Here is a 20,079-nt window from a genome sequence, read left to right on the forward strand (position 1 = left end):
TAACATCTCAGATTAGCAAGACCTTTCAAGGCTAAGACACCATTCAATGTTAAGTCTCTTAAAGGTTGTTCTCATACAAGATTTATTCCCCAGCACCCCTCCCACCCTCATCCCCATCCGGATTCACAGTGGAGGACTAAGGAGATTCAGAGCAGGATCCGCAGGTACAAAACACACCTTCCAAAGATTTTGCTCTCCTTCCTTTTCTCCCTCCTGCCAACTCCCAAGGCCTGAAGCTACACACACTCATGCAAACGCCAAAATCCCACTCCTTTCCCACACCTCCTGTTTTCTTCCACATCAGAGCTCACCTGTAAGACATCTGGGCTCTGAGAAGAGAGGTGTCCAAAGTCTGAGAACCCTAAAGCGAGGGAGAGGCTGTTACTCTCAACTTCACACAAAGGGAAGTGACTGAATCAGACACCAAGCTCTTCTCTCCTCTCACCGTTGACTATTTTTACTCCCTGGCCTCTACCTTGTCCATCAACCAAGAGCAAACACGTTAGCACACTCCCACCTGCAGCACGTGAAAACTGGCTCTGTCCAACATCCATCACCCAGGTGCGGGGTGTTGGAGGGAGTGGTCCCTGAGGATCAGCAAAGGGGTAATTTATGTGGAGGGACAGATGATTAGGAGAATTTGGCTTGAGCTCTGATTGGGGAGGCATGGGTTTAGAACTAGTGATCATTTTGTTTTTGTCTCACATGATTTTTACTAGGGGCAGTAGAATATAGATACCCCATACAGGGGTTTCTGCTGATTACAGACACATTCTCGCTAACTGGGCTCATCTTAAAAGAGGCCCTGCCAAACTGGGCAGTTGAAAACAAAATTATTAAAGGAGCTGAACAGAGGGTAAGAAGAGCTGGTGCAAGAAGAGCTGGTGGCTCCTGGGATGAATGCCACTGAGCCGTCTGTAAAGTGCTACTCTGACATTGCCTGTGTGGGATTACTGCTTCTCCAAAGGAGGAGCAGAGGAAGGAACGGGAACACGGAAATGGTATGGAATGGTATGGTATTGCTATGCTCGTTGCTCAGGCTGATGGGTAAATGGAGCCAGGGGTTAGCAGCACCAAAAATAACCAGGCAGCTCCAAAACAGTGAGTGAGTCTGGGAGCTACAGAGGCGTTCACCCTCCCAACCCACTGACCCCACAGCCCAAAGTAATGTGGAAGAGGCCCACCCACACCTCATGTTCACATTCTAAAACTTCACAAGCAAGATTCTGGAGCACTAGGGGCTAGGCCTCAAGAAATGAGGATGGGCTGAGGCAAGGGGAACAGGCCTGCTCTGCAGAACCAAAGGACAAGTTTGCTTAGAAAAAGGCAAATCAACCATGGCTTAGCAAAAGAGGACAGTAAAACTCTTCCAGCTGCCTGACTCGGAGCTCTAGGGAGATGATAAACGGAGGAAGGAAGGGAAGGGATCTATTCACTGAGGGCCTCTGACCACCCAGACCTAGAAGCACACAGCAGCATCCCCTCAAAAGGGAACCAATACCCCTGACTACTTTGTTCCCCAAAAGTACCACCATCCTGATGGAGAGAAGTGTCCCTCAGGGGAGCACACTCTCACTTCGGTGACTTGAGCTCAGATATCAGCATCTAGCTGATAGCAAGGGAGTGAGTATCCTCTCTGAGTAGGCCTCTGAGCATCAGCCAGGCCACCGTGCATACTATATATAATTCAGAGGGTTGGACCTGGGTTCTTCCCTTGCCCCTTCACCTTAAGTGGAATGGGGAGAAGAAAACTTAAACCACAGTGACCCCCCCCAAAGGAAGTCTCTCCTCAGTGGCTCCTGGAACTGGCAGGGTCCAGCTGATTCAGCTCTGACTGGTCCAGAAGTTCAAAGTCATCCCCCTCAGCATCAGTGTCCAGGTCTGAACTGGGTGCCCTGAGGACACCTCTGGTGGCTCTCCGGGGAGGTAGGCCAGAAGGGCCTGGCTGGGAGGCCCCTGACAGGGCCAGTTGGATCATGCCCTGCGAAACCAGGCTAGCAAGGTTGCTGGTGAGGTTGGATCCTGCAGGCAGGGCACCAAGCAAAAGCTCCGGCAGTGCGGCCTCTTCCCGGCTGGCAGGGGGGCCCTGAGACTCCCCAGCCCCCGGCGGGGACCGGTACATCAAGCTGGGCATCCCAATGCTGGTATCGTCCTCGTCATCCAGGCCCGTAGGATCCACGTTAATGGAAGGGAAGTCTGGAAGGTCTCTGGCGAAGGATTCCTCTGGATCACTGTGACCATCTAGGTCTGGGAGAACAGAGGAGTGTCTGAGACATGGCAACCGCCTGGCATTCCTGTGCCCCAGCCCCACCACGTCAGCCCCAAATAACCAGATGTTTCCACCCTGGATTTCTGGCACTGGTCAGCCTTCCCCCTCCACTTATAGACTGCTGTTACCTTTACTGGCCAAAGAACTTCCCCTTTCTCTGCCATGTCCCCCATGAGCTTTGATCCTGAGGCCACTAAGCGACTGAGGACTTCCAGGGGAGCAGCAGTGCCATCTGGCTGGAGCCATGCCCCTAAAGCTGCTCCACCACCTAATCCACAGCTCGGAAAACAGGTGAGGCGGGGGTAGTGTCCCTGCTGCCTGCAAAGCTGAGTGGCAACAGTCAGAGCCAGTATCAATTTGGGTCCAAGGTTCCTCTCACCTTCAGAGCCTTCTGTTAGAGGTGTTTGGCCCCGTGAAAGGTTGAATGTACCGTTGTCTGTACAGGAGACCTCAGCATCCGAGTGCTCGGAGTCTGTGATGGCCAGTTCCCTGGCAACAGTGGAATCATCCAGCTGAGGTAAAGACAAGACCAACAAGCATGAAGAAGCGGTGCCATTAGAAAACAGATGCAGTCTGCCACTTACAGCTTCACCAGTGAGCTGGCCCCAAAGGCTACCCCTAAGGCTAACAGTGTAACCAGGCATGGATGGCGACTTCAGTCAGAATCCTGACCCCTTTCAGGTTGCTCCCCCAGGGAAAACACTCTTTTTCATCAATCTTGAGCCCAGGAAGGAAAGCAGCCTTGATAGTCAACCAGCCACTTATACTCTGATGCAAATAACTGACCCAGAGAATACTTTTCACAGGTGGCCAGGAGGAAATGCACAGGTTACCGCTTGACCTAAGGCAAGCTGGGCTGTTTAAAGAGAGATCAGGCCAGTTGCAGAAGTTCTGCCCTGATGGCAGGGGTTAAAAGGAGACATGGAAGAGGGTGTGCTGGTCACCAAACTCAAACAAAGATCTACATACAAAGTCCCAATATAATACTAGCTTCTCTCCTCACTGCTCTTGGGGGCAAGGAAGGTCCTTGGAGAGCCCACAGTGACCCTGGAAACCTGTTTACTGTCTAAACAGGAGTACCAGATGGTAAAAAAGGAGCTAAAAAAACTGGCCAGTGAGGCAGCTCCCCACACCCCAGATACCTGAGGACAGAAGGCAGCAAGCTCCTCCTCGCTGTCACTGTGGTTGTCCGCAGCACGCTCTGGGTGGAGAGCTCTGCGCCGCACTGTGTGGGAAGAGCAGAAGCCATGAACACCTTCCCTTGAGGGCAAACTCCCGCCCTCTTCGAATTTCAAAGGCATTAAAGTCAGAATACCAGAGAATGAACCCCTTAAACCTACATAACGATGTCTGAGGAAGGAACTGCCTAAGTAGCAAGGTAAGCTAATAACATAACACAGGAAAGAAACCCTTTCTGTTCTGGTCAGATCAACTACCAGTCTTGTCAACAAGCCTCAAGCTCAGCTAAGAACAGATCAGATATCAGTGTGAAAGTGGATACTATCACAGAGAAGGCAAAGGGAGACACCCCACTGGGCTGAACCAGGCTTCTGAGGAGTGGTACTGTTCAACTGGCTGCATCAGGCGGAGCCAGGCCTTGGCACCCATGTGCAGGGCTCTTAGAAGGCCAGGGCTTAATGAAGACCCAAGCCGACCACACCACAGAAGAGAGGGAAAAGCTCGCTCGACTGTCGTTTGTGGGTTGGAGGATCTCAGGCTAGTATACACCCGGCTTCAGAAGCCAGTTTTCAATCACTTTGGGAAGGCAGCTTTCAGGAGTGAACAGAGGCCCACCTGAGGAGTTTAAAAGACCTACTCTGCCATTTACTAACCGTGAGCTTCAGTTTCCTCAACCAGAAAAGGAAAATATCACCCTCTTTTTAAGGGTGTTGTACAGACAATGTATGCAGAGCAGCCAGCTCAGTGCTTGGGCACATGGGACGTGCTTCATAAAAAGCAGCTAACACTGGGACTATCTTCACTGTCTTTTATATGACTTGGGAGAACTTGTCTCATATTTGTCTAAAATGGGAGTGTCTAGAATTCCAAAGGGAAAAATTGGTAAGCCTGCAGAGTTCCCTAGAGTAGATCATCACTTTTACCTACCACCCCGCTACGCACCAACCACATCCCACTTCTCCATGTTCAAGGACCTATGACGCCAAACCTCTGGGCTTCTCCTCCCCAAACTGCCCAAATGGACGGAAGGTTCCCCTGGACACTTACATTGTCTCTCTCTCTGCTTGGACATCATGTAGCCACGAACGCTGAAGTCCAGCCGCTGCAGTGCGGGCTTCAGCCGTACATACACTCGGTCCCACAGTCGGTGGTACACAGCGAGGGGCCACATCATGACAGTGACAACTGAGAGGAGTGAGAAAGAGTGGTGAGATGGAGAAAGGGCTGCATACACAGTCCTCACTGTCCCTCTGCCGTGTGTCCTTAGGGCTGGGACACTTAGTGTGGGACGGTCCTGCTTAATTCTGCAGGTCATCTTCACGAGGTGAAGATTTTTGGGGTCAGAGACTTCTGTAGCCCTGACAGGGCTGTGCACGGTGGGCTGTGCTGCTGACACATCAAGGGCAGAACCAGTGCTGTCACCTGCATATGGGTGTCGCTGAGTCATAAACACGACCAGATGGTAACAATGCCTCGGCAGCTACACAACACATCATTCGAGCTTCTGCTATATAATCACCAGGGTCATTATTGCTCAGTTCTTCCAGCCTCAAGTAGACAGAGTTCATGCCAATATGAAGTAACTAAATTTACAAAACTGCTCTGGAGGGGTGGGGTGGGGGGAAGTGCTCCAGGTAAACAGAACCTAGTAACCTACAGAGTAAACAGAATCTAGAACAGAATCCTAAGAGTTATGTCCTACTGTTACACAATACACTGACTCTAAAAATTCCCTCCTGAAATAGGAACAGACAGTCCTTTCTTTATAGCTGGTTAGTGGACCCTTGTCAGTTTCTAAAATTCGGTAAGAAAAGGACTTTATATGTGGGAGCTTGACAGGTAAGAAGAAAGGTATTTTCATGACTCTAAACAGGACATGAAAATAAAAAAGGTCATTTCCTGGAGAACAAAAATATAAAAGTCCTCTCTCTAGACAAAGTTAGCTATGGCTAGAGAAGCTATGAGTAGGTTAAGCTTGTGGGGGAGGTATATATCGTACTTACGAATTAAGTAGGAGAGCAGGAGCCCAGGGATGTAGCGGCCCAAGACAGCCAAAAAGGTCAGTATCCCACAGCTCAGCAAGCAGAACTAGGGGTGTCAGGAAACAATATTAAGTTTCTGCTATATGGCAGGGGATGGGGTGGGGATGGGGAGCAGGTAAGATGGAATGTGACTGAAATGATTTTTTATGACCTCTGAATAAAGCATGGACATGTCAGAATGACATGTACCTAGCCACTGCTGCTGCTGATGATTCTGCTGGGGAGGAAAGGGAGCATGTCCACTTCTATTCAAACTCTTCTCACATGGCTAACCCCACAGGGCTGCACCTTTCATGCTGGGAAATGGTTTGAATAGGACTGAGCCAAAAATTCTCTCTGAAAACAAGTGCTGGTGGTGGGCTTTTTTAAGGCAAAGTAAAATAAAATGAAAAACTCAACCACTTACCACATGTTTAATATGACACAGAATGCACACAAGCAAGCTTTCTTTCCCATCTTGGGGCAGGAAGATGGCCTAATCTAAGTGGCAAGCACCTGAAGGAGTCATCGAGTTCTTGCCTTAGTCCTAGTGGCTGGTCAGAAGCCCCTTCCTATGACTTCCCTTGTCTCTACCAGCACCATGGTCTTTTCTTTCTTGAATGAGGATAGGTAGTAAAAGGGCTGTTTCAGTTTAGCATGAACTGAACTGAGAAGCCAGAAATGAGAGTGAAAAAGGGAAGAGTCTTACCTTGCCTGGGTTTTGCTTTTTGAAAAGCAAAAGATTCCTTATGAAAATGGTCCCACTAACCCAGACTTCAGCTACGTGGTGGCAGAGCTCGGGCACGCTGAGTAACCGAGGGTGCACAAAACCCCAGCTACGGGAAAGAGAAGGGGGAGCTGTGAAAGGAGGGTGCTGAGGGTTCCCCCCCCATCTCACTTTGAAGGCAGCTGATGGTTCCGGGTTTAAATAGGGGCTTGGGGAGTGGCTAGCCCGAGGTGCTCTAGAGGTGAAGCACGACTTTCTTCTTGGCTCTCCAGGTTGAAACTTGAATTTAAGGACTAGGAGGGCAAACTTGTTCTGACAACTCCACCCTATGAGCCAGCAGCCCAATCCACGTGTGTAAACCTGCCACCAGCTCCTAGGCCCTTTGTGCTTAAAAGCATCTTTCCTGTGCTCAGACTATTGCAATTCACTGAGATTGCAATCCAGGAGAAAACACAAAGCACAGTCTGACAGCACTGTGGCGGGTGGGGTGGAGGTGATGGATGTGCCCCCTAGAGAGAAAACAAAACAAAACCAAAATAAACCCAGCAAAGACAATCCAACATATGACATGAATGAACTGAAAAATGAAAGCAGGAGCTGTAAGCCACAAGAGGAATCTTTGGCTTGCTGATGCCAGAAACGAATGTGTTTTCTGACCAGGAACTTTAAACAGCCAAAGGTAACAGAAACACTAAATGACCTGGTTTTTATAAAAGCCAGGAGACAAATGAGGTAAGTTGCCTCTAAGTTTTCACACGGGCTGAATAATTCCTTGGTACGTCAGCACGCTAATGTTGCTTTCTCAGAAATGTCTCTTACAAGTATCACAGGACGCTCAGCATCTCAACCTACTGCTGCCTGAACTTTAGGATTTGTTAAAATGATTATTTGCAACAGACTAGGTTCTCAGCTTCTAATCTGTATCCAGAACATGGAGTTAACAACCTGTAACCAGAATATTACAACAAGAGAATCAATCAGAGCAACAAAAAGGGATTTAATTAGCATTCCATACCTCTCATTGTCTAACACGCCGGGTCTTGGCACTACAATATTAAAACAAACACCAGCATTAGTTGGTAGGGAAAACAAAACATGAAAATGTTAGGCTGTTGGTCTGATAGCTCAAGTTTTAATAGGTGGGGGAAAGGAAAACAGTAACAGCCAATAAAAAGGAGACACCATGTTATACTGCCAGTTAGGGAGCTACAGACAAGGGAATGATAGCTAATGCCTGCTCATTTCTCTGGTAGGATGGGGTGGGAATTCAAATGGAGCATTAGGGCCCCTTCTAATTACTACAGCTGAGAGCCAAGGTGCACACAAAGAAGTTCATCCCACCCACCCCTCAAGTGTGTCTGGGTTGCTCATATGCATCAATGTGTGCCAGGTCATGAGGGCATGTTATGACTACTTTAACTCTGGAAATCTGCTATTCAAAAGAGACCTATTAACTACAATCAATGATGAAAAGTCTTCTGACATTCACTAGCCATAGGACAGGTGGGTGAACTACATGATTCCTTGAAGTCTCTGCAAAATAGGATGGGAATGTATTTAAAAACTGTACACTCTAGTTTGAATATTCTGCCAGCACTTCAAAAATAACATGTCCAACCTACATCAATTTTCCTCACTCTCAGTCTCCACCCAAACCAACTGCCCAGCCTGCCGCTGCCTACCTCTGCTAACTGTAATGCCACTCTTACTCCTCTCCTCGCTCTGAAATCCCAAAGCTGCTGTTATTCCTTACTCCCCTAACCTCCTATTTATCAGTCTTTTTAAACAATTTAAAAGAAATTCCTGAGAGGCAAACTGATACTGCCTTGGTATTGATGCAGTATCCAGTGAGGAAAATTATTTAACAACTTGATGACTATTTATTCCTCACACCAATTATGAAGGAAAGGATATCTCAGGTGGTGGATACAGATTTCCTGAGCTTAACAACAATGGGAAGGACAGAACTCAGCTCTAAGGCACTGTGGGTGGGGCGCTAGCCCTTCAAGTGTCTCCTAAAGCAAATAATTCAGACTTCAAAAGCTATTCCCAGCTTCACATACTCCTCCAGAAACTCCTAAAACTACAGGTAAAAATGATAGACAATTTCCGGTTCAGAATGTTCTAAGTCCTACCAAACTCACCTTTTATTTCAGGCCAGATTTTGTTCTTCCATTGATCTATACACACAATAATCATTGAGCTGAATGCAAGTAAAAACACAAGACGAAGGGATGTCAGGGCAAAGAACCTAAAGGGAAGGAGAAAGAGAAGATCGTTATCCACTTAAGCTAATTTTATAAAAGACCCTATGTGCACTACTGGTTCTGTGGTAAACAGACTTAAGTGCTAGCTATACACCTTGGGAAAAACCACTTAAACTCAACGGACTTTAGCTATTTTACCTATGGTGTAGACATAAGCATTTGCTTCTGCAAAGCCAAATGACTAAATCAAATAAACTTAGAGCCCCTTTCAACTTTCAAGTCTGTGATTCTATTAATTTCAAGAAGAAATTCATCTTTTTTGTTGTCTGTTTTGGGGTTTCTCGGCCACACTGCATGGCTTATGGGATCTGAGTTCCCCAACCAGTGACCAAACCTGGGCCCTCAGCAGTGAAAGCTCAGAGTCCTAACCACTGGATGGCCAGGGAATCCCCAAAATTCATTCTCGAACTGAACAAGTTGTTATGATGAAAGCAAACGTCTTTCTATAAAATTAGACCCTGGTTCAGGGCAATAAACTGACAGAGGTGCATTAAAGAACAGCTAACTCAATCAGACATCCTTTTTCAGATAAAGGAACAAAGGCTCAAAAAAGTGAACCAACTTGGTCAAGGACACACAAAAAGTGAGCACTGAAGCTCCATCTAAAAACCACTTCTTCAGAACTGACATCAACCCTTCTCAAACTTCCCAGAAAACCTGACTCATTTAATGAGGAGAACATTACTGATACCAAAGCCAGACAAAACACTACAAGAAAACTACAGTCCAATACATGTTATGAATATTGAGGCAAAAATCCTCAATAAAATATTATCAACATGAATTCAGCAGCATATTAAAAGGATTATATACCATGACTAATTCCAGGGACTTATCCCAGGAATACAAGGGTGGTTCAAGATACAAAAATCAACAACTGTAATGTATCGAATTAACAGAATGAAGGAAAAGCTAATTATTATTTGAAGGAATAAATATGGGTGCATAAAAAGATGTTTACAAAAAAATTGGGGAAATCAGAACACTGACAGTAGGTCTGAAAATATTAAGGAATTACTGTTAATTTGGGGGGATATGATGATATTATGGAAGTTCTGTTTTTAAAGAGTCCCTATCTTTTAGAGATACATACTAAGATATTTATGAATGAAATGACGTATTTGGGATTTGTGTCAAAACAATAGCCTGCCAAGGGGCAAAGGATGTGAAAGAAGAGGAAACAAGACTGACTGTGAGTTCTTCACTGCTGAAGCTGGGTGATGAGTACATGAAATTCCTTATGCTCTCCTCTCTACTTCTGTATATATTTAAAATCTTTCACAATAAAATTTTTTTTCAAAAAAAAAGACTGGTTCTTATGAATCTTTCTATGATCCAACTCAAAAGCCTCCAGGGCAGTGCCCTGCAGAGTGTCTGTAGTCCAGTGATTTTACCAGACTGTCAGGAAGTAAGTACAGAAACTGAAAGCAAGAATTTAGTAATTTTTATAGCAATTTGACCAAGTAATTTCGAACATAAGGATATATTTGGGTTTGTATTTTGTGTGCCTTTTTAACTTATCTAGTAACTTATTTATATTGTATTTTACAAAAATTTGATCAGATGTAGACCGGGGGAAAAAGACAACACTAGTCCTTCACTGAAGATGGTTTGAGAGACAACTGTTCTAAGATCTTTGTTGTTGCTGTTTAGTTGCTACGTTGTGTCCGACTCTTTGCAAATCCATGGACTGTAACCCACCAGGCTACTCTGTCCATGGGATTTCCCAGTCAAGAACTGGAGTGGGTTGCCATTTCCTTCTCCAGGGATCTTCCCAACCCAGGAATCGAACCTGCGTCTCCTGCACTGACAGGCAGATTCTTTAACACTGAGCCACCAAGGAATTAAGGGAGGCCAAATGCATCACCAGAGAAGCAGTTCAGCAGGGCAGTGAGGTATGGCTTTTAAAGCTAGATTGACTTGAGTCTTTCTCTGAACAGGCACTCTTAGTTGTATGACTCTGAGTAAATTAGCTTAAACCTCCTTAAGCCTCAGTTTCCTCATCTATATGTGATATTAACAATAACAAATCATGCAGGATTGTTTGGAGGTATAAGAAACAACATACTTAAGTCACTTATAAAAGTATTATAGTTGGCTTCCTTGGTGCTCAGTGGTAAAGAATCTGCCTGCCAATGCAGAAGACCTAGAGGCAATCTCTGATCCAGGAAGATCCCGCATGCTGTGGAGCAACCAAGCCTGTGCGCCACAACTATTGAGCCTGCGCTCTGGGGCACGGGAGCTGCAGCTACTGAGCCCATATGCCTAAAGCCCGTGCTCCTCAACAAGAAAAAGCCACTAATGAGAAGCCCGAGCACCTCAACTAGAGAGAGCAGCCCCTGCTCACCGAAACTTGAGAAAAGCCTGCACAGCAACAAAGACCCAGCAGAGGCAAATATAAACAAATAAAATTATCTTTAAAAATACCATGGTTGATCTTGCTAAAAAGACAAGAAAATACAAACAAGGCACCTATATATGCCCAATATATGTCCTATTCAATTTTACAAAGGAGCAGTGTTATTAGCTATCATCACAGCAACTGATCAAACGAGAATAAGGATGACCAAGAGATCATTCATGCTTATAAACGATCTCATCTTCTCAATACAACACGTGACCTAATGACCTGACATATTCACAGAATACCATACTAAGAGTATAATCCTTTTTTTTTTTTTTAGAAAAAGCTGTATCTATGAATACATAGATATACATACATACATATGCATGCAGGGACTGTCAGAGGAACTTTAATTTTGGTCTCTAGATGTTTTGCACTGTTTTCAATAAACATGAATCCATGTTATGTATTTTAAACAATACAAAAAATGAGGGATGGAAGAAACCAAGAACTTAAAGAAACCCAGTCACTAATGGCAACCCTATTCCAATATTTCCACCCCATCACTTCAAGGATACTGTAATTATACACGAAATTAAAGAATGAAAGTAGTTTAACAGGAGTAAGCCTCAAGAGCTGCCCCAAGGCCATTAATCTTCTCTCCAAAGCCAGTTCATCACCTCAACAAACAAGGAAGTTTAACAAGGCCAAGGATAAGGGCTGAGAGCATCTTGCTCCCCCGTGCTGCTGCTTCCATGTCCCAGCAGCAGGATGTGGCACGACTCAGTGTTCTCTGAAGTACCTGCGAGGGCTCTCTAGGGAGGCAATCCAGACTATCTGCAACTTCCACTTTCCAGATCACAACTGCTAACGCAAATACAAACTGGGGTAGGGAAAGGATACTAAACTTTTCTAAGAAAGGTCAGTTTTTCAAAGATGACCGCAATAAAAATACAGTTTCTCGAAGAGCTGAACTATAGTCTGTTAGAGCCCCCACCTATGCTTCAACTCAATTCAAACATTTATTAATTGCCTACTATATGCTGAGGCCTTATGGTAAGTAGGCCAGTTACAGAAAAGAGTAACACATGGACCTTATTCTCAAGTGGATTTGTGTCAGTACGTGTTTGTAACATAGCATGATAAGATAACAATAACGATGAGGACATCTAAGCTGGGATTTGCAAAGGTAAGACAACACAGGAAAAGAGTGTGAGAAAGGAGAAGATATTCAGAGAGGGAGAACAGCCAGCTGGCATGACATATTTAGGGAACTACAAGTAGTCTGACAGAACTCAAACATAAAGAACAGAGGGAGAGGATGAGTATGAGGAGAAAGGAAGAAGTCAGACCATGAGGGACCTTTTATGACAAAGGGTACTGAATTTTATCCTGCACATAAAGGAGTATCAGCAAAGAGTTTTACAAATGGTCTATTTGCTGGATCATGAAGGCTAAAACTGCAAGCATCTTCTTGAACCAGATTAATCCTGGTCAGTAATGCAATTTTAGAGCCAGACACAGGATAACCTTTCCTTGAACAAGCCAACGCAGAAACTTAAGAGGAAGAAGAGCTTTTCTGTGAAGTGAGAGTCGCTCAGTCATGTCTTACTCTTTGTGATCCCTCAGACTATACAGTCCATGGAATTCTCCAGGCCAGAATACTGGAGTGGGTAGCTTTTCCCTTCTCCAGGGGATCTTCCCAACCCAGGGACTGAACCCAGGTCTTCCACATTGCAGGTGGATTCTTTACCAGTTGAGTCACGAGGGAAGCCCAAGAACACTGGAGTGGAAATCCCTTCTCCAGCAGATCTTCCTAACCCAGGAATCCAACCAGGGTCTCCTGCGCTGCAGGTGGACTCTTTACTAACTGAGCTGTGAGGGAAGCCCTAGGTAAAATAACAATTCTTGGAAAAATAGTTTCTTCCATATAGATAAAATATTAATTAATGGGAAGTTCACCTCAAACCACTAGAGTTGATCTCTTCAAGGTACCTGCATGCATACATGCTAAGTCACTTGTGTCTGACTCTATGGGACCCTATGGACCCTGCCAGGCTCCTCTGTCCATGGGATTCTCCAGGCAAGAGTACTGGAGTGGGTTGCCATTTCCTCCTCCAAGGGATCTTCCTCACCCAGGAATTGAACCAGCATCTCTTACATCTTCTGCACTAGCAGATAAGCTTACCACTAGCGCCACCTGGGAAGCCCCCTCCAAGGTACCTGAAAGTGAAACTGAAAGTCGCTCAGTGCATCCAACTCTTTGAGACCCCAAGGACTGTATAGTCCATGGAATTCTCCAGGCCAGAATACTAGAGTGGGTAGCCTTTCCCTTCTCTAGGGGATCTTCCCAACCCAGGGATCAAACCCAGGTCTCCCGCATTGTAGGCGGATTCTTTACCAGCTGAGCCACCAGGGAAGCCCAAGAAATACTGGAGTGGGAAGCCTATCCCTTCTCCAGCAGATCTTCTCGACCCAGGAATCAAACCGGGGTCTCCTGCATTGCAGGCAGATTCTTTACCAACTGAACTATCAGGGAAGACAATATCAAATGTTATTAATTCCTTTAGGGGTCTATCAAATATAAAAGAATATGGATAAGTGTGTACACCTTTCCTTCAGCCTCAATACTAAATTCTTAAAAGGAAATATCAGTCTCAGATTGGTGTGTTTGGAATATAGTGAAGTCACATTATACTTTTATTTTATGGAGGTAACTTGGCTGTGACAGAGGATGAGATGGTTGGATGGCATCACTAACTCGATGGACATGAGTTTGAGTAGGCTCTGGGAGTTGGTGATAGGCAGGGAAGCCTGGCGTGCTGAAGTCCATGGGATTGCAAAGAGTCAGACACGACTGAGCGACTGAACTGAACTGCACTGGAGGCCTACCTGTTAAAAAAAATAACCAACTCTGCAACTATGTACAAGGACAAGACATAATTGAAGATAAAGTACTTGTGAGATTGGTGTAAGTAAGGAATGAAGACAAATAAGGGAGGATTCCTCTGGATTAGTTCCGTCTTCCAATGTCTATTTCTGCAAGCCAAAAAATTCACATACAGATATAACAGTGTAAAAGCTGGATAAGACAACATGCAAAACATTTTTCAGCAACTATAATCATCATGAGAACTTTCCAACTTAGCAAAAACAACTACAACTGCAGTCAACTCTGGATATTCACATGTGAATTATTTAATTTGATTATTGCCCACAGCCCATTACTCCTACCAATTGTAGAAGGTTCACAACAGACTTTTCCTTAATGATATTTATTTATTTATTTTATTTCTAATGGCAAGCATGTTTGTAGAAGAAATTTCAGAAAATATACTTCATAATTAAGGAAGAAAATAAAAATAAAATTAATACACTATTACCAGTCTGACAAAAAAAATTTTTTTACCCTAAATCTGGTCAAGCCTCTAGATTCAGCTACCAATTTACAGGAAACACACAGAAGAGCACAGAGGAACGTGTTAAGCCACAGGGATGCAATCAGCAAAATACAATCTGTAGGACACTTTACAGGACAAACTGGTTTCTTGCCTCAAAACAAGGAGGAGGTGGAAAAGAACTGGGGTATAGAAGACACAAAATTGGCCAAGAACTGAACATTTTTAAAGCTAGATACATGGTGATACATAATATTATTCTGCCTCTTATATATATGTTCTCCAATTTTCCAAAGTAAAAAGCTTAAAAAATAAATAACTCATTATCCACACACATATCCCAAAATATCAAGAGAGATTATTCCCTTCAGTTAAAAAAATATTCACATATAAAATACTCCATGGGGAAAAAAAAAAAATACTCCATGGAAGGATACAGGGTACCTGGTTTAAAAACGTTCTCCTTCACTTAAAAATCCATAGATATGTTTTTCTTTATCACCAGAAAAGCACTCACAACTTGAGGATGATTAATTACATCATACACAGATACAATTAGTTTTTAAACCTTTCCCTAATTGAACTGAGATGCTTCCAATGTTTGATGTAATAAAACTCTGTATCACTGAGCATAAATCTGACCTTACTTATGATTACTTTAAATGGAAGTACTAGGTCAAAGGAGAAGGCAATGGCACCCCACTCCAGTACTCTTGCCTGGAAAATCCCATGGACGGAGGAGCCTGGTGGGCTGCCGTCTATGGGGTCACACAGAGTCGGACACGACTGAAGCGACTTAGCAGCAGCAGCAGCAGCAGCAGCACTAGATCAAAAACCATTAACTATTTTAACAGCATTACAGAGATACAGTTTGCATACCATAAAATATACCTTGTAAACAGTCAAATTCAGTGTTTTTTGGTATCTCAGAGTTGCAACTATCATAATTATCTGATTTAGAACATTTTAATCACCCCCAAAAAAACCCCATGCCAGTTAGCAATCACTCCCAATTTCTCCCAAGCCCTTGAAAAGGTAGTAACTTTTTAAGTGTCTTAATACTGTTGCCTAGTTTCCAGAAAGGCTGTCAAATTCATATTCCTATCAACCATACATCAGATTTTCCATATTTTGCCCAGAATTAAATACTATCATTTTTAAAAACCTAATAAGCAGAAATTAGTAATTCACTGCCACTTATATTAGATTTTTTATTATTAATGAGTATAAATGTATATATCCATTGATTTATTATTGTTTGGGTTTTTTTGTCCTTTTATAAATTATCCACCCCCTTTATTAGGGGCTAAAATTCAATTAACTATCAGTCTAAATAAAATACTTATTAGAAAAACAATCTGGTGTCCAGAAAAATCATGAGAAATTTCAAAAAGAAACAATTTTTTGAGGTCAACAAAACCATGGATCCTCATCATTGGTATCGGTAAATTAGAGTCTGCTATAATCATAAACAAAAGAAAGATCACATGTCTATTTCAATCAAAGAAGATACTATTTCTGGGTTTCTTTGTTATTACAGAATAAGCTTCTCTCAGTGGCACTTCAGAACAAAGCAGCCCATCCTATAGGGACAGAAAGCCCATTATTGTACAGCACTTGCGGCTGTCTGGTTAATGAGCCAGTCACTGGTAAATTAGAAAGACAAAAAATTAACATAACCTATATCGTGTAGTGCTGGTTGCTGCCTGTACAAAACCAGAAATGAAACCAGCTAGCTGCAAACGACCCACCTTATGTTAATGGACAGAAAGCACCCAACCTTAAAATCAGAACAGATAAAAACTTTTGGCAAAAAAAAAAGAAATAAAAAAAGAAGCCAAGGCAGCTCTGGGAATCCTCCCTGCTCAGGGAGACAGTGAAGGACTGGGAAGCCTGGCATGCTACAGTTCATGGGGTACCAAACAGTTGGACACGACTTAGCGACTGAGCAACAACAAGGCATCTCTGGGAGTCCTTCCTGCTACCAAATGCAAGAAGAACCCTCCAAAGACCATCATCAGAAACATCTGCTCAATAGATTCCATCTGAAATTTGATATACAGATTTTTTTTTCACAGAATAAATGCCTCTACTTAATAGGCCCTCCTTTCCATTTCCTATCTCTCACTACTATTTTCCCCCCCTCAAATTCTAACCTTTTAAATCAGCGTTACTGTATAACCACTTCTTGGGTCATTTTTTCACTTGGGGGTATTTTTCCTGGGGAGGAGGGCAGGGAGGGAATCACCTTTTTCCCATTGCGAAAACAAGAGATTTCCTAATACCCACTAAAATATAGTATGGTTAACTCAGACTTAGTGACTCTAAAAACAGATCCCAACAGAGATCTTATCAAAGAGAAAAAAAAGTTTGTGGACTGCTCTAAATCAATATTCCTAACCTCCTAGAATCACAGAATGTGAGACTGGAAAGGAGCTCAGCAGTCATCTGCCCCCTGCTCCCAGTCCCCTACCCCTGTGAACCATGTGCTTTTCATAGGAGGCAGTACAAGGGCTTAGAGTTTACACTCCTTTCCAGGGCTCCTTTATCCTTCCCTTATCTCCTAGGAATGAGTCCAACCAAAAAGTTATTAGAACCTGTTTTTTTCTTATCCTGTCAGGATAGATTCTTGCTGACTCAGATATTCTTCCCCCAAATTACTCATTTACAGGTGCTGTTGAGGCTAACGAAAATACAGGCCTGATATTGATAAGGAAGGCCTGATATTTCTGTTGTTATACTAGAGAAAATAACATATAAGTGACAAGGAGCAATACAGGCTAAAGATCACAATCACTGTAATTTTTCTGGAACTGGAAAATAAGAAGGAAAGCCTTGAAATACTATAGGAGCTAGGCATCTCATCTATCCCTATCTTTTATGTTCTTTATTAAAATGTAAAAGGGCACATTCACGGGTACAGGAAAACCTCAACTGAGAAGATAGAACATTGAAAGTTAAGAGCTACCTACCTGAATTCTGATGATTTGTTTGTACTCCTATTCAGTCTTCTAATACCTCGAAATGTATAAAACACCTCAGTTAATGATGTATCATTATTCAAAACAAGTAAAGAAAAATAAAATGCTTCAGATTTGATTTCTCTCTGACCTGCACCGAAGACCCACCTGCATTTCCTATATACCTTTTTAAATGAAATGAGAACAAAGCAATTACTCTTTGACATTCCTAAGCAAAATATCTACACCCATATTCAATTTGATGCTACTGGAATGTAGTCTGACTTTTATTTTGAACCTCAAATCACCTTCCACGGAAGCTCATTTCCTAAAACAAACCACCCTGTGAACTCCAATGTTAAACAACCCTCACTTCTGGATCCTTACCACCATCAGTCAGTCATTTTGTAACCTTCACAGGTATGAGTCCTCTCAATAAATGGTACACCCAGTTCTTTCACTCTCAAGAGTCACACCCTCATCTTGTTACATCTCTCCCCCACCTACTTAGAGCCTGATGGGAATGTAACAAGAGTAAATGCCTACTGGATACACAGCAGGCAAGCTACCAGGAAATGCCAGAGATAAAGACTAATGGGTGTCAATGCATTAAGAGACCCAGGAGAAAGGAGAAAGGGATCTGACATTCTAAACATTGCATATTAGTAAACTTAAGTAAATGCTATTGGGAACCAGCAAATTAAAGGTAACTGTAACATTTAAACACATGTATGAGCAGACTTCCACCCCACATTCTACCCAGAAAATCTCTCAGGCAAGGATCATGTGGAAGGTCCTCTCCTCAAAAATAACAACATATATGCTACTGATCTATGTGCATTAATAAACCCTTGCTTTATCAGAATTCATTTAAATGCTGCCAATGTTTTTATATATCAGTCACACTTTAATACAAACTGATTCATGATCAGCTCTTTTCCTAATAATACAATCCCATTGTAGGCAAAGAAGTTTTGACTTAATGGTCTGGGGCTACGGTCTGGGATGTGGAGGTGAGAGGAAAAGAAGATAAGGTCATTTGGGGAAACGCTCCAGAATGAGGTGCTACAGTTAAAAGTTTCCTAACAGAGAGCCTGGGGGGGAGTAGGTACCTGGGGATCAAGGAAGAAGCACTACCAAAAATAAATGAAGAATCCTGAAGGAAAAGTTTATCAAGTTTGCTCAAGACTCTAGAAGCAACAAATATCAAGAGATTGCTGTGACACCTCTAACCCAAGTCTCCTTCAAACCGGGAGACGATTACTGTAATATATACCTCCGTAGTGTGTCTTCCTGTCAATGAACTTAGAATTATTTGTTTGCTCCAGCTCACTAAAAACGTTCTTTCAAAGGATAACAAATACTTTGGTTTTAAAACCAAGAATTTCAAGAGGAAAGATACTTCTAGCAAAAACAATTATGTTTTGGAAACACACACTTTGTTTTGTTTCAGGCTTATCCAGAACTGCTTTATTTTTCATTCAGCTGTAGAAACCCCCCCCTACACTTGAGTTCCCTTGGAATCTGATCAGTAATACTTCCCTAGTTACGAATAAATTCAAACTCTGCTTGGCAGATCCTATGAAGACCTAAGTTCACTTCAGGAGATGACAACTCAGGGAAGCAGCAGTTCCATTTTCACACAGCATGACACAGACAGATTCTTTAAGCATATTTTTAGCCCTACTATCCCAGCTCAGAAAAACAAACACTATTAGACACCCTCAATTTCCTTGTATATAAACCGTGGCGAAGGATGCTCCTCTAATTCCTTGAAACACAGAGAAGTCGTCTTAAGTGGCTTTGAAATGAGTGAAATCCCACAATTACTATTTCATAACTGTCTTCAAAAGCTTGTGATTTTCTTTCAAGTTGCAGTTATGGAGGCTCTCACGGACTCTCAGACTTTGCAAACTTCCTGAGTGGGCAAAAGGATGTCTATCTAACATGCTAATTCAGGTCGTTTAAGCCTGTTTCCTTATTACACCTATGGATCCCTTTTCAAGATCTCACGCCTTACTCACCTACCCCAACAATAAGTACTAAGATCTCGAGACTGTTGAGCAGACAAGAGAAGGGAGGTGATGGCCTTAACGGGACACAGCTTCTCTTGGCTAAAATGAGGCGCCTTCGCTCACTGCGAGCGGCTCAAGATGTTACTAGAAGCTCCTGCCAGATGTGCGGGGCGAGGGTGCACGTAAAGCAGGGGAAACAACTGGAAGGCCCTAAGAACTGCGGTGCCAAAACCTCAGGCGGGATAGAGTGGAAGGAGGTGAGAAAAAATTAGGCAGGTATAGGTAGGAGCCAGTGCAGCGAAGAAAACAAAGGAGGCGAGAGAGAGAGCCTTAGAGAAACCTGACGAATTCGCGCCTCGGAGGGTTTCCGAGGATCCAGTTCTCTCACCAGAAAGCCGCGTTCAGCCCCAGGCACCACAGGGCGCTCCTGGCTGGCCGCTCCCACACCAGGGCTGCCTGCACTCGGCTCAGCAGAGGCTCGTAAGGCCCCAGCACCTCCACCAGGGCCCGGTGCGCCGCCTCAACCTGCTGGTCCCGCTCCCAGGAGCCTGACATAGGGCGGCGACCCTTGAAAGTCTGACCGGAGGCTGGGCCTGGGGCCTCGGCCACCCCCTCTGCCTCCGCCATCTCCCCCCTGCAGCCACAACATCCGGGGCCACGGCCCGACAGTCACAATAATATCAACTGCGCAGATGCGCGAAACGGCGAGGGAGGCCGCATCCCTCCACAGCGCGCCTGCGCGAACGCTCTTGGTCGCGTACATCCCAGGACGAAGAACACTGCGTCAAAATTACGTCCCCGACGCCCGTCAGGAGCTGCGCACGCGCAGTCTGCAGGGCTGAAGCCGATCGAGTAAGGAAGTGCCCTCGCCAGAACTCAGTTTTCATTGGAACAGAGGA

At 44.0% G+C, this 20,079-nt stretch overlaps 1 protein-coding gene across 1 annotated transcript; it reads right to left on the reverse strand.

The window, feature by feature from the left end:
* Positions 1 to 54: 54 nt before the first annotated feature.
* RETREG3 (reticulophagy regulator family member 3) lies at positions 55 to 19,899 on the reverse strand. Its single transcript, XM_019988670.2, has 9 exons — positions 19,569 to 19,899; positions 8,341 to 8,447; positions 7,212 to 7,242; positions 6,179 to 6,305; positions 5,452 to 5,536; positions 4,496 to 4,633; positions 3,412 to 3,494; positions 2,649 to 2,781; positions 55 to 2,247 (listed from the first exon to the last, which is right to left on the reverse strand). The coding sequence occupies exons 1-9, from the start codon at positions 19,805 to 19,807 to the stop codon at positions 1,790 to 1,792; spliced, it is 1,401 nt and encodes a 466-aa protein (XP_019844229.2). The 5' UTR covers positions 19,808 to 19,899; the 3' UTR covers positions 55 to 1,789.
* Positions 19,900 to 20,079: the final 180 nt, after the last annotated feature.

The sequence above is a fragment of the Bos indicus genome, chromosome 19 (genome assembly GCF_029378745.1).
Source record: "Bos indicus isolate NIAB-ARS_2022 breed Sahiwal x Tharparkar chromosome 19, NIAB-ARS_B.indTharparkar_mat_pri_1.0, whole genome shotgun sequence".
NCBI classification, from domain to species: domain Eukaryota; kingdom Metazoa; phylum Chordata; class Mammalia; order Artiodactyla; family Bovidae; genus Bos; species Bos indicus.